Here is a 16,081-nt window from a genome sequence, read left to right as displayed (position 1 = left end):
GTCACTCCCAAAGAGCAGAAATTTACTTTCGTCGCTAAATAATATGGTATTCCATTTTGCAGGTGTCCAAGAGAGGTGCTCTCGAGCAAAATTTATTCTCTTCTGTCGATTTCTCGGAGAAATTAAGTATTCAACCAATCTGCGCCTTACCGTTTCAGTTGAAATATCTTTGACTAATTGCTGATCACAAATAAGCTCCTGATGAATTTGTCTGGCAGTTTTTCGTGGATTTGCTGACGAAATACGCCGTATTAGACGATCAGTATACACTGAAGTTTTCCGAGGGCGGCCACTTGTGAAAGATGTTTCGACTGTACCTTTTTCTTTATATTTTTTTATTATCTTGGAAACGGTTCCTCGATACATATTGAAATTTTTGGCTATATCACTCATTTTTGTACCATGTTGATAGGCTTTAATTATTTTAGCCTTCAAATCCAAAGATAATAATTTTGTTTTTGCATATTCACGAAATATTTAGAACCTACTTTAGTGACACCTTGACTAACACTAACCTATTGACAAAGTAAAGAATTTATAAACATTGATAAGGCTGTATATTTTTTGTTTATCTGATGTTTCCAAACTTTTGTGTTTTGCAAGCCGATCAAAATAACAGTGTATGTGGTAAATTTGAAATAACAATATGTATGAAGACCGGCACCTATGGAATGAAAAGAATAATTCCTGATTATTTATTGACTATACAAAAATTTAAAAAAAAATCAACTTGTATAAAATATTTTTATTATTATTATACTTTTAAATGTATGTTTCCAAACTTTTGTGGTGTAGGTACAATTAAATTATGCCTCCATTTCCACACTCTTTCATTTTTAGTACTAACTGTAATATTCTAGCTTTTAACTCAAATTATTTCTTCACTAATAAGCAGATAATCTCACCGTAATGAAATTATAAATTAATACTGATCATCCCTAATTATTATATAAATAAGGATCATAGAAAAAGAGAATATTATTTGCATATTAATACGGGCCAGACTTACGCCACTGATTTAAAAACAAACGAAAACCGCTCCACATGCACGGCACACTCGTTCGTCGCCACCCTATCCACCGGAACTATGCTTCCTTGATCCCGTACACTAACTTTTTAAGTAGGTTTCGCATAGTACTTTTCGTAATGCCGTAATGTAAAAAACGTTCGTAGTTTTGAATAGATTTTCTTGGCTTAATAAATCAATAAACGTAATGTAATTAAAAATAGTAGTATCATGTATAAGTTTCGTTCTAAACAAATAGTGAAACATCTAGACCGTTAAATGTTCGAATTAAAGAACAAAAAGATTATTTTAATATGGTCGATTCTCGCAAATCTGAGGTTTGCAGGTGTGGATGGGCCATATGGGAAAACGGAAAAATTCCCGGTGGGCCGGTGGGAAGATGGGCCGGTGGGCCGGTCCCAATCCCGATCAGAGCTCAAAAAAGATTGTTTTAGCAAAAATTAAATGGTTAATCTTCTAACTAAAGTTACGTAAGATTCTTAGTGACTGCCTAACTAACTAATCAATTTACATCAATATAATCGTTAGTTGCTTTTAAACATAAACACCAATTTTTGAAATAACTATTGTTAGATGTCTTCCTCTGAGACACTTATAATTTTAATAAACATCTGTTGTTTGTTGTTCCATTTGAAATGTTTTATTATACAAGGTGAGTCTATAAGTGCACCTTATTGGTGCTGCTTTGTGCAAATATTTTCAGGGCTGGTAGATATGAATAAAAGAAACATAATATATTCTCTTTACCGTGTTTCAAATAAGTCCAAAATAACCGATTAAAGTTTGAATTTTTAAACAAAAAACTGATTTTTTTTTTAAAAATTTACCACCTAAACCTTTCTGTATTTGCATCTCTTTTTGTGCCGTAATATCAAAGATTAAGAAACTATACCGTGGGAAAATTTGCGGTAAACAGGAAGTTCTAAAAAATTTTCTAAAATATACAGGAAAATTTAAAAGAAAAAACACGATTTTCGACATCTTTTTTTTACAAAAAAAATTCATAGACGTGTTCTTGGGGTCGAACCACTCCTGAAAATATTTGCACTTATTTAAGACTCATTCTGTATAGTTTTACTACTATTCTTCTATTAAAACACATTTATATCCACTGCTTAGGTATTGCCAAGTTTTTTTTCGTTTGAGTCACGGCATTATTATACAAAATATCAAATGTAGAAACTAGGAAAAGTTACGCAATGAGAATTATACCAAAATTAAAACACGTATACATGACGAGGCTACTGCTGTACCAGAAAAGAGAGAATTTCTTTCTACGATCTGTAAGAAAGTACCTTTAAGATATACCTGAAAAGTTAAAAATAATGTATTTCACACAGGATTGGGCCAGCTGAACTGAATGAATCTGGAAGTCAAAGTTTCTCAAAACCGTGATTGAAAATCGTAGCATATTCAAGATCAAATTACCGTTATCGATAATGGAAATAAAACAGTAGAACCCTGTGAAACTGAGCTATACAGGGTGTCCCAGAAATAAGTGCAGATATTTTAAGGGTTGGTAGTTCTGGTCAAAATAAACATATTTTCTCTTTACCATTTTTAAATTAAATTGAAAATAACCGAGTTATTTAACTTTGAAAATTTAAAAAAATAATCGCAACATTTTGAGAACCGCCGGCAGATATCGCCAACTACATCCAATTACCCGGATCAAGCCCGGATTTCAGTTAATTCGACGCACTGTGTTGCCATAGGGACAAGAAAGTTATGTTAAAAGTAAGTCATAAAATCACAACACCTGAGGAGTTTGCAGAGATTCATTACATTTTTAAGATTGTGATATTATTACATAAAATAAATTAAAAGTTAAATGTTTAATAATGTGTTAAAAAATGTGTTAAAAAAGTTAAATTAAAAAACTTACCCAACATTAAAAAAGATACTTATGACAGATTGTAACTGTGACAATTCTCTTTTTCGATATACACTTAACTAAAATACACTTCACTGTGCTGCTTTACTTGTACATGCTGTAGTTATTATAATAACTACTAAAATAACAGTGTCCCCATTTTTAACACATTATTTTCATATAGGCCTCATCACAATTTGAATCACTGATTTACAAAACTCCTTGAAAAGCACACATTACTTTGAATACCTTTCTGAATGAATAAATGTTGAGAATTATTGTCTCTCACCGCCACTTTACGAACTACTTTCAATCTAAGGAAATACATGTTTCACTCAACAATTTTAAATACATATTTTGTTTTTTCGCTATTTTTTCTATGTATTTCAACAATTCCATCGACAGCCCAATCGTCGCGTCGGCCACCGGCCAAGAGAGCGGCGCATCACTGGTAACTGCTCCTTTGTCGCGCCGCCGTGTCGAGCTTGCGTCATGCGAGGTTGCCGTAGTTTCAACAATTTCAAATTCAAGACACTCGAAGCAATCAAATTCTTATTAAATTTTAAAAATAAAACAGAACACATGAAAGGAAACAAACAAAACACAAATGAATTGGTTACTGATAGGGTCACAAAAAAGAAATTTCTAAAATGTTTATCGTAATTCAGAATTCAATACATCAAAAACAGCCCGACGAATAATCAATTCATTTTTGTTTTGTTTATTTCCTTTCATGTTTCTCTGTTTTATTTTTAAAATTTAATACGAATTTGATTGCTTCGAATGTCTTGAATTTGAAATTGTTGTAACTACGGCAACGTTGCTTAACATCGTCGTCTGACGCAAGCCCGCCACGACGGCGCGGCGACCGGCGACTCAAAGGACCAGTTCACACGCGGCAGTTCTTGGTTGACGGTTAGGCTGTCGATGGAATTGTCGAAATACATCGAAAAAATAGCGAAAAAACAAAATACGTTGTCAATAATTGTTGAGTGAAACATGTATTTTCTTAGATTGAAAGTAGTTCGAAAAGTGGCGATAAGAGACAATAATTCTGAATATTTATTCATTCAGAAAGGTATTCAAAGTAATGTGCGCTTTTCAAGGTATTTTGTAAAACAGTGGTTCAAATAAAACAGAGAAACATGAAAGAAAACAAACAAAACAAAAATGAATCGATTATTTGTTGGGCTGTTTTCTAAATTTTTGGAATTGAATTCTAAATTACGATAAACATTTTAGGAATTTCTTTTTGTGACCTGATTGTGAATAATATGAATCATTTTATTAAATTTATTCCAAAATAAAGTTATTTTGCAGCATAACAAAGATTTTCGTAAACGTCATAAAGTTAATGTTTTAAAACAGTTCGGTGGTTTTTGTTACGTTTTCATTGAAAGGGTAAGTACTAAAAATAATTAATGTGTTTTTTTTTCTATAATTATTAATAATGAGCGCTGATAAAAGATTAAATTTAATATTCCTAATTTTTTGAGTAGAAATTTGTCTATGAATTTATAAATGTAGAACTATGTTCCGCCGAACTATGTAGAATGTGGATAACATAGGAGGTTGCAACACTGCAAGTTTTAGATACACCGTAGGGAAATCTCAGGTACATAAACAAGTGGCACTAAAAAGTTTTTTCAAATTTTCCGGAAAATGTCAAGAAAAATGTTAAATTTTCAACATTTTTTTTTCGCAAAAAAAATCTCATAGGCGTGTTTCTGGGGTTGAACTATACTACCAGTTAAAATATTTGCACTTATTTCTGGGACACCCTGTATAGTAAACATTCAGATGTCCGATCCGATATTGATCTTTATAAAAATTTTGATCAAGACAATTTCAATATTTTTAAAAAATTGGAGGCAAAAGAGATTTTTTCGCCGCTCGAAAATCACCCTTACTTGGGGTGATTTGACCCTTACCCAGGGTGTCCCAGAAATAAGTGCAAGTACAAGTGCGACAACTGAATGAAGGGCAACGACGTCTGAGGCAACAGAGGGGAAGCGTGTAAAAAATCTAGTCATGTCATAGGCGTGCAAATTTATTTTAATCAGATTATTATTAAAAATATTAATCAGTTTTAATAAGTACATTGGAAGTAAATACAAATTTTGGTAATTATTTACTTAGATAATAATAGATATACTTAATATAATATTAGGTATAAACTAAGAACGCTGTGGTATTTTTGGTATTTTTTAAACTGAGTCTTAAACTTCAAATGTCTACCTAATAGGTACTTATCTAATAAAAAAACAAATAGGTAAAAAAACTCAAAACATTTGGAAATAAATAAATAATATTAAAAGTATTATAATAAACTATGAACGGTCGAAACCTAAACTGTAAATTATAAATGTCTCTTTGATAATGTAAGTACTTAACTATTAAATAAAAAAAACAAAAAATAAATACTAGGTCTATGAAACACCCTGTACATATAAGAGTCTAATTTTCTTTATCACTTTCATCGTCAGTGTCGGTGTCGGAATCATCATCACTGCTGTCATTATCAGTTTGAATAATTAGAGGTTCCACTTCTTCCATGTACTGGTCAACCTCCCAAAATGTATTTTCAATGTTGATTACGTTTTTATTTTTTATTTCTGGATTTTCTCTTCAAAATGTGGGATAAAATTTTGTATACCTAGGTGCAGCTGATTAAAAAAAATTATACGACTTGATTCGCTTATTTTTTATTTCAAGCAATGTATTATTTTTATGTAACCGAGTTATTTTACTTTGAAAATTTAAACAAAAAATGCTTTTTTGCTTAAATTTTTAGAACCACTGGATCTTTTCTGTATTTTCTATCATGTAAATTTAATCAACTACCTATGTTAAGAGATTATCAAGAAATTATGTTTTCTTAACTTAAAACTAAAAAAATATTCCAAAAATGTCTTCAAAAAATTCCAAATTTTCGCAAAAAAAAACTGATAGATATAAAATAGATATAAAATGCCACTTGAGTAGAATTAGATTTTGTGCTTATAAAATTAACATTAAAATTAAGTATTGTTTCCTTATTACCCTTTTATTACTAATGCCATACAGCCAAATATAAGAAGTTAAGTTAGTTGAAGCCAATGGACAAACGACTTACTTCATGACACTTGAGTCGCAAACCACAAATAGCTAGCTATACAGACACAAATTACCTATAACAGATGCGAAAGAAAGCGACTGCATCGGAAACCGCTTGGCAAACCCGACACGCCTATTGAGTGGTGTAAATACACCAGTCGTTTAGTCCGGAAACCTATGCTGTGTCGTATTCGCTTGCTGGAATGACATAGTGCGTGGTTATATGTTTCTTTTTAAAAACGCGTGTAGGATTTTTGTTGAACTTTTGAACTGTTATTTCTAAGTTTTGGTAATTTGTATATCTTATTTAAAATGGGATGCAAATGTGTTTATTTATAAGGAAAAAAAAGATATTTATAGTATAAAAAATTAATTTATTTAACAAAATTTAATTAAAAATGTTACAAAATAGTTACCTTTCTATTGGTTCTATCGGACTTTTTTCGACTATATAAATCTTTATTTGTAAACTTTAATACATCAAATATTTTCAATCTAATTAATCATTTAATGATGTAAATAAGAGGAAATTTCTCACATGGGTGGTCAAATTTTATAGTTTTCATTATATCAAACAGCCTCTGAGAAATGTTTTCAACTCAAAATGCCTTTAATTATGTTTGACTACATCATTAAAAAGGGTGTTCAAATACATCAATGTGATATTTGTCTAAAATTTGCAAAAAAATCCGAATCTCTGGATAACTCGAAATTATTTACCCATTTAAAAGCCTTTGATCATGAAAGTGGAAAAATTTGTTCATTTTATTTACAGGCTGGAAAAATTATTTAAATTAAATTTTGATGAGTTTTGCACTGAAGAAAACGTTCAGAGGCTGTTTGATATAATGAAAACTATAGAATTTGACCACCCATGTGAGAAATTTCCTCTTATTTACATCATTAAATTATTTATTAGATTGAAAATATTTTATTCATTAAAGTTTACAAAAAATAAAGATTTATATAGTTGAAAAAAGTCCGATAGAACCAATAGAAATGTAACTATTTTGTCACATCTTTAATTAAATTTTGTTAAATAAATTAATTTTTTATACTATAAATATCTTTTTTTTCCTAATCACCTACGAGCTGATATAATATGACGAACAATCTATTAAATTACTGCGAGATTATACAGAAAAGTCCACAGACTTCGAGACAGGAAAATCAAGTCCATTTAGCGTGTGTCCAAATTTTGACAAGTTTTCAAAAATGACAGTTTTGTTTAGACTGACGTTTAATTTCACCTGACTTCTCGGTGAATGATAAAATCTAAAATTTACGGCCATGAAGAAATTCAAAACTTGGAGCAGTTAAGGCAGAAAATATTTAATGCCTTTGACACTGTCACCCCTGATATGTTATCCAATGAGAGGAGGGGATTTTATGATCGTTTGGGTTATTGTTCAATGCAAGAGGGAGGCACTTTTGAACAATTTTTGTAATTTTTTAAATTTCATTATCCTGTTTTTTTACCGTTTACTCATTACCTACCTTGACGAACATGGGAAAACGAAGGTCCTTTTCAGGACCACAAATATTTTGATTGAGAAAATTGGTTGTTAATATAATACCAATTTAAAACTGTTTTAGTAGTTTTAATACACACTATGATATAAAATTTATTATTATTATAATATACATTATTAATACTATTGTTCATTCGAAATGGCATTAAGGCCCAATTGCAACAATGATTTAAATTTTCTTAAAGATAAGTAGAGAGCTTAGAATGAGCTGCATTTATATTTACTTTAATATTCACCTTAAATTAGGGAATTTGACTGATACAATTTTTGAATTTGAATTGTTTTTAATGATACTAACAATTTTAGTTCAATTTTTAATAAAATTTATTTAATATTAATAGAAATCCAAGAGATTTGAAACCTCTTTTAGCGATTTATAATATTTTCAAATGAATTACAGGTGCCCTTATTTTCTATGAAAATCACACAGCTTTTTTCATAGTCGCTGCAGTTGCTATAGCTATAAAAAAAACTATTTTTTAAGGTGTGAAAATTGCGACACACGCTAAATGGACTTGATTTTTCGTATGTCTCGAAGTCTGTGGACCTTTTTGTATGCCTCGATAACATATTGGTGCAGATTATTTTCACCCAAACAAATAATAACCCTAACTATACATTGATGCGGATTGTCTATGAACTCTTAACGCGTAATTCGGTGTTCTTTCGCATCTGTTATAGGTAATTTGTGATACAGATCTCAGAACTTGGCAATAAACGTTTTTGTACCTGGCCTCTGACCTGGCTAAGCTCTGTCATTGTCGAGATGCAATGCACAGATGTATATTTTGTCAGACAAAGACCAACAAAAACTTCTGTATTTTAACTAAAAATTGATTTAAACATAGAAATATAAAATATACCGCATAATATATTATAGCAAATTATTATGATACTTATTACAGCAAATATGCTTTGGACAATATATTGGATATATGGACAAACATAGTTCGTACCCAATTTTATAAAGATAAATATTTTTATATAAAAAATCCATTAATTGACTTATTGTCTGTTCTATAATGATCATTCCTCGGGTCATTCATCAGGTGCATCAGAATAACAAATCATAGGATTATTTCAAGACCAAAATAATTAAAACAAAAGTATTCAAATAATGCCTACTTTTTGTTGCAGAGATGTATGCGACTGACAAACGTCTACTTGTAATAAAAAACGACAAACAAATCATGTGTCCATATGTTTGTTCATCTTTTATAAAACCAAAAAAACTTTGGTATGAATCTCAGTTCTGAAACACCCTATGATCGAATAAAAACGGCGTCAGCGATGGCTATGAAATGAAGATCGCTGTCATTTTATATGTAAATTTATATGGGAAATGTCATCGATCGTCATTTCCCAGCCAACTGGACGCCGTTTTTTCTCGATCATACGGTATAAAATCCTTAAGTGACTGACATACTGATTAATCACGATCCTACTCAAACCACTCAACGTAAGAAGCTCAATTTTGGCATACAGGTTGATTCTAGGGTGTAGAGGTTCGATAAGAAGGGATTTTTCGAAATTCCAGTTCCAAGAGGGTGAAACCACCCCTCCAATATTACAATATTTTTTATTTAAAAAACGGTCAAGTTTCCGAAAAAACGCTTAAACACATATATCTTATTTTGTTTTTTTACATATTTTAAGATTTTTTAAAATGTATACAGGGTGTTTCGGAAAATCTGGTCATTGATTAATCACGATCCTGCTTAAAGCGCTTGACGTAAAAAGCTGATTGTTGCAAAACAGATTGACTTTAGGGTGTAGAGGTTCGATAGGAAGGGATTTTTCGAAACTCGAATTCTAAGGGGGTGAAACTATCCCTCAAATATTAAAATATTTTTTATTAAAAAACCGGTGAGTTTTTCGGAAAAACTCTTAAACACGTATATTTTACATTGTTGTTTTACATATTTTAAACTTTTTTATAAATTTATACAGGGTGTTTCATAAAATATGACCATTGAATAATCACGATTCTGCTTAAACTGCTTGACGTTTAAAGCGGATTCTTGGCAAACGGATTGACTGTGGGGTGTAGAGGTTCGATAAGGAGGGGTTTCTCGAATCTCAAATTCCAAGAGGGTGAAAATGCCCCTCAAATATTACAATATTTGTTATTTAAAAAACGGTTAATCTTTCGGGAAAACGCTTGGACAAGCATAATTTATTTGGTTTTTTACATATTTTGAAATTTTTTAAAAAATCATACAGGGTGTTCCAAAAAGTTGGGTAATTGATTAACCACGATTCTGCTTAAACTGCTTGACGTAAAAAGCTTATTTTTGGTAAACGGATTTTTCGAAAGTCAAATTCCAACGAGATGAAACTACCCCTCAAATATTACCAAGTTATATAATAATATCGCCATATTATTTTTTCTCATGCTGACATAAATGTGAGAAAATTTTATCCAGTTTGTATGTTAATGGAAATTCTTGCTTTGCTTTATCATCACCATTACAAATGATTAATTCGACGCGAACGAAGTCGCTGGTAAACGCTAGCGTTTTTATAAAACAAAAGTAAAAAATATATAAATTATTAAGGAATCTCTATGAATATTATTCTCAAATAATTATCTACATATATCTACAAATAAATATAAAATCCTAATGTTTATCCGTGTCGTCTCTACTGAAGTAACGACTTGCTCTAGAAAGTTGCTTTTTTTTATTGAAAGATAGCTAATTGGCTCTTTTAAAAACTGTCGTCGCCGGATTTTTTGTTTTTCATTTAATTAAAAAAAATAAAAAGTATTTTTTCCCTGATGTCATGGCGGATGCGCCAGGCTTCAACTAGTAATAGAATACAATACAATCGAAATAAAAAACGGAAATTGGAAATCAACATCTCTGTCATTTTATATGTAAAATTATTTGGTAAATTTCATCAATCGTCATTTCTAATCCAACCTGACGTCGTTCTTTTTATATAACTGGATATTATAAAAAATAAATGCCGGTTCTGCGAAAACTCCATCTAAATCAAACTGTCCTGTAAATTACCCCTTTTGTCTTTTTTCAAGGTTCGTATGGCAACGTGCGCTTTAAACAAAGACGAGAAATTTTCTGTTGTCTTTTTTTATGTTTACTTAATTGCGTCGGATGGATCGAAATGGAAAATGTCCCTTCGCAGTCCTTAGACCGGAAAAAACAACTTTCCGGTAAATTAGACGGACAGCAATACGAATAGCTGTTAAGAGTTACGAAAAATATCAAAGAGCGTCTGAGTTTCTGCTAAAACTGTAATTTCTGTTGAAGTATAGTAATTGTTGTAAAGCCCAGTCTACACGTACACATTACGTCTTGCCACCTGCTCAGTGAAAACGTATCAACACAGTTTAAAGAATATAAATATATCAGTTGACCCACTCTTCGCCCGTATCAAAATTCCTCCCGCCGCTCCCCGCCTGTCTTGTAGACTTGGGTCAGTCTACATCCGTTGCTCGACGTGTACACAGCGTTCCAGGTTTATTTTAGTTTTGTTTTCGGTCCGACGCATAGGATGAACCAAAAATAGTGTTTTACTTGTTTTGTTCGAATTGTCAATTTTATTGACAATTCGAACATTTTATGTAACAGTAAATATAACAATTGACGAGCACATGGGAAAAACGATGAGTATCCAGAAATGGGATAAATGTTCAGGAAAACAAAAAGGTTTTTTTTTAATTCAAATTACGCATGGACTTTTATATCCGAGTTTATATCGTTTTCCCCATTTTTAAATGCCTGTTTCTATGTGGCCGTTATCGATATTCCCGTTTATTTAGGTACCAAAAGGTACCTAAACCCCTCCCCTTTTTGGTACTTTCATTATTTTCCCGTGTGCATCTTGATTACAATTTTATTGAAAAATCGCTTTTTATTCAAAATCTAAGCCAAATATATAGGTATAGGAAACCCTAATGTAGTTTGAAAGAGCATTTAAATCTGGTTCGACTTATTTAAAAAATACATTGTGTTGTATTTGAAATAACGAAGTTTTTGATACCCCTGTATACATTTAAGGAAGCAATCAAATTTTTTAGTAAAGTTTATTTCTTGGGTCTCTGGCTTGAAAGTCAGCACAAAAATTAATTCTGAAAAGTAATGTACAGGGTCTTAACAACCTTTTTTATTATAGCATGCAAAATTAAATACCTTTAAATATCTCAAAAACCAAAGCTTCTAAACATATTAAATCCTTATAATAAATGCCTTATTTTATGTCTAAGAATCCAAAAATTAAATAAAATATCGGGTGTAGCATAAGAAAAAATATAACTTTGGTATGGATCTTTAGTTCTGACACATCCTGTACATTTTAAAATAATTTTAAGTTATGCTCATTGCCTTCCCACATATACTCATAAAATATTTTGTTTCCACATCTTTCCGTTTTCGTATAATCAACCGAGGCGAATGAGGTGCGCCACCCTGTATACATATAAGCATATAAGACTTAATATACAGGGTGAGTCTTAAATAAGTGCGAATATTTTTAGGGTTTGTATATTTTGACCCCAGAAAGACGATTATAAGTTTTTTTTCGCGAAAAATGTTTTTGAAAAATTTGGAATATATATTTTGAAAAAAAATTTCGATTTTTTTTTGTTTTTAGTTAAAAACATAATTTCGTGATAATATGGTAACATAGGTAGTAGATTAAATTTACAAGAAAGAAAAGATCCAATGGTTCTCAAAATTTTAACAAAATAACTCGGTTATTTTGGATTTATTTGAAAAACGGTAAAGAGAAAATATATGTTTCTTTTATCGAGATCTACCAACCCTGAAAATATTTGCACTTATTTAAGACTCATACTGCATATTTTATAGAATTTATAGTTTTAGATAGTTTTATATATTATTAATTTAATTACTATTAATTTTTTTTTTGTTTTGCATTATGCGATAAAATGTTTCCATATTTCCATGTCCATGTCCATATGGGGCTTATTCTATGCATATTTTTGGGAAATAAAGATTACTTATCTTTATTACCCAATCATCTATCTATATTACAAAAAAATTCTAATTAAAAATATGTATATAAAAGCGTTTTATAATTTTAAAGGGTTTTAAAAAAGTGTAAAAAAACTCATTATGTATTTTTTACATTAATATAGAGGAGTATTTCACCCGCGTTTGAAGGTAGATATACTTAAGAATTATTAAGTGTTAAGCCCCATACTCACACTTCGCTCCTTCCTCGCCTTACTTCCTCGCGTTACTTCCTCGCGTTCCTTCGTCCCTTCGGTTCCTTCCTTCGTCCATTCGATGCTTGGAAATTAATCAGTTATGCAACAACACACCACAAAATATTTTTAATATAGCAGCTACATGTTTAATACGAAATATCTAGTAACCTCTAAAATTTTTAAAAAAATCCGGCGCATAATTTTTATTTTATAAAACTGCAATTCTTTGTCGTGTCAAAAATAAAAATTGAATTTTAATAATATATTTTTTTTTAATAAATCCGAATATTTCAGTATCATGTACAAGGTATATCAGTATGAATGTACAAGGCGAGTCAACAATAGAGTAATGTTTATTATGTAATTTATATAATTAAACGTTAATGATGTCAATCCCCATTTCTTCAGATATTTTTGTAAAGGCATCATGCACATTATTTCTATTTTTTTATTTTTGTCGCTACGATTACATAAATATGGACATGCATTTTTTCACAAATATGAAGACAATATTGTTTTTTTCTTCCATTTTTAGACTATTGTGTGTGAATTATTTTTATATCGACTGGCGATTGCTAGATGTACAGGATGTGCCATTTGTGTGTGTTTTATGGGGTTTCTGGTTTATCAGTAGAGATATAAAGATGCTGTTTTCACATCATTGTTCTACTTATTATGTAACTAAATATGCTACATAAGAAATAAGAAATAACTTTGAACTAAGAAGGCTAGGATAAATATGTATTTATCCTAGCCTTCTTAGTTTAAAGTTATTTCTTATATCTTTTTTTTTACTTTTTATTTTTTAATTAGTAGAAATTTATGCATTTTTTCGATAACCTTTGTATCTCGATTATCTTCTAACTTATCGAAAAGGTGAAAAGGGTCAGTGATGGGCGGTGGGTAAGTACCCAATTTGTAGATAAATCAAATCTGGGTATTTATGTGTATACCTGTAGATTTAGATGAACATCCTAATTTTAATAAAAGGAGTTTCCGACGACCGCATAGTAAATACCCGGTATAATACCGGGGAATAGAAATATACCAATATATAATATCTACAAAATATATAAGAAATATTGTAGATATACTCGTATTCCTGACATTACTGGTATTATATCGGGTATTTACTATAATATGCGGTCGTTGGAAATACCTATTATAAAATTAGACTGTTCATCTAAATGTACAGGTATATACCGGATACCCTGATTTTTTGTTTTGTTCTACCTATTGAGTAGAACTTACCCACCGCCCGTGTCTCGTTTTTCAGGTAGAATGGCAGTGACGAAAGTGGTTCTTCGTCTATTTCGAAAAATGACTCAAACTTATGTTCTTTTTTTTTAAACAGGACACTCTATATATTATTTTTTATTTTATTTGCCTTGTTATGAGCTTTCGAAAATTATAATATACTCTATATTTATTTATTTATTTAGGTACTGCTAAACTGCTAAACGGCTCTTATTTTATTTAACTTAATTTTACCAGATAATTTTGCTTTGCATCGTGATATTTTGCTAAACTACACGGAAACTGAACTTGTGCTGCTTTTAAATAACATGCCAATAACCAACATTTTACGTCGAATAAATTAGTTGATTGTTTTGATTACCTAATTTAAACCGGCCGACTATGTAATAAAGTTAAATAATGCATTTTTACCCGTTTATGAAAATAAGTATTTTAGAAAGCTCGTAACAAGGAACATAAAGTAATATACAAAATATCGTATTTAAAAAAACATAAAGTTTTAGTCAATTTAAAAAAAGACAGATTCCAACGAAGAAATAGTTACGTCACTACATTCTACGTGAAAAACTGTACGGGAGACCGTTTTCACCTTTTCGATAAGTCTAAGATAAGTTATGATACAAAGGGGATCGAAAAATGCAATAATTTCAGATTCGCCCTGTATTTTAGGAAGTAAGAGAGCTAGGACATATCTGTATGTAGCATCTTTAGTTTCACAAAAAAGTAACAGCGTAATGTGAAAACTGCATCTTTGTATTTCGACTCATAAACGAGAAACCCTGCAAAACACACGAAAATGACACCCTGTACAGACATACTGCCAAATCAAGAAATCAACTACGAATGAAATCCAAGATCGATTTATATATTTTAATATTTTTTTGTGTTGGTGATAATTCCTTTGCTACTTCCTCCAAAAACAGACAATACGTGGAAGGGGCGTTTCGAGGAAGTAAATGGACGAAGTAGCGTTTTGACGAAGGAGGAAGGAACACACAGTCGCATAAAATCGATATTTTCCCATAGTAAATATATGATTTTTTGACGAAGGGACGCGAGGAAGGAACGAAGTGAAGTAGCGAAGTGTGAGTATGGGGCTTTATATGTAATATAGTGTATATAATCGGTTTAATATCTCTATGGTTTATATTCATAAAACATGCACAACGTCTACGCTCACACCCCGCAACTTTTCATTATCCAATAATAGCAAATAATAAATATTATAATATTCTTTACAAATAACCATCATAAAATTAAATAATAAACATTTCGAAACTAAATCTGATTTGCGTACTATTATTATACTTTTTTCAGTATGCATAATATAGTGGTATTCCTGTATAGTATATTTTTACTTCCCTCGCGCGTTTGAAAAACTAAAATTCTTTCTAATAATATTTTTGTCAAACACATATTGTGCGGTTGAACGGGCCAGATATTTTAAACTGGTTAAATATAGAACATGAATGGAATGCAAACTTTACTTAAATTTCAAGAATATTCTCATAAAAAATATACAAATATAGCATTATGTTATACAAATTATAATTGCAACTTACCTTTCTATATCTAACCGGCGCTTCTTGGGCAATACTTATAACAGGAACCTGGTTAATATGTATGTTTTCAATTAATGTACAATCCTCATCGGGCTCTTGTAGTTTTGTCTGTTTGTATTGGGAATTCACAACAACACTTCGCGCAAAGCAACTTTTAAAATTATCGTTATTGAAAAAGTTATCGCTCGTTATATTTTTCCCGTTTTGGTCACACATGTTGCCGCGCGTATAATTATGTATAAAAAAAAATTAAATAGATACACTTATTAGTTTATTTCATATTAAATTAATTTACGGTGTTTTCCTCGCAATTATTATAAATAACATCATTTAGACGTTAACCCAACAGCAAAAACTACGATACTGAACAGGTAAACAAACAGTTCTTCCGTTCTTTCCATTTCAAAGAGGTTTTACACGCGCCAATATACTTTATGCGCATGCCCATTATGACCCTCTGAAGATAGATGATAAGTTTTGTAAATGTAAAATTCATCATTGTATATCTCTACGCTATTTCCAGCAATATATGTGTGTAGT

At 30.7% G+C, this 16,081-nt stretch overlaps 1 protein-coding gene across 1 annotated transcript in view; it reads right to left on the bottom strand.

The window, feature by feature from the left end:
• Nucleotides 1-15,945, bottom strand: part of LOC115880900 — a 149,754-nt gene extending 133,809 nt beyond the window's left edge. The window contains exon 1 of the mRNA XM_030898226.1: nucleotides 15,542-15,945. Within this exon, the coding sequence (XP_030754086.1) occupies nucleotides 15,542-15,757 (216 nt within the window). The 5' untranslated portion in view covers nucleotides 15,758-15,945. The remainder of the gene's footprint in view (nucleotides 1-15,541) is intronic.
• Between the last annotated feature and the right edge of the window lie 136 nt (nucleotides 15,946-16,081).

The sequence above is a fragment of the Sitophilus oryzae genome, unplaced genomic scaffold (assembly GCF_002938485.1).
Source record: "Sitophilus oryzae breed Bouriz unplaced genomic scaffold, Soryzae_2.0 scaffold_1660_pilon_pilon, whole genome shotgun sequence".
In the NCBI taxonomy this organism is placed as follows: Eukaryota; Metazoa; Arthropoda; class Insecta; order Coleoptera; family Curculionidae; genus Sitophilus; species Sitophilus oryzae.
Note: the sequence above shows the minus strand (reverse complement) of the source record. Positions and strands in the feature narration are given on the sequence as shown.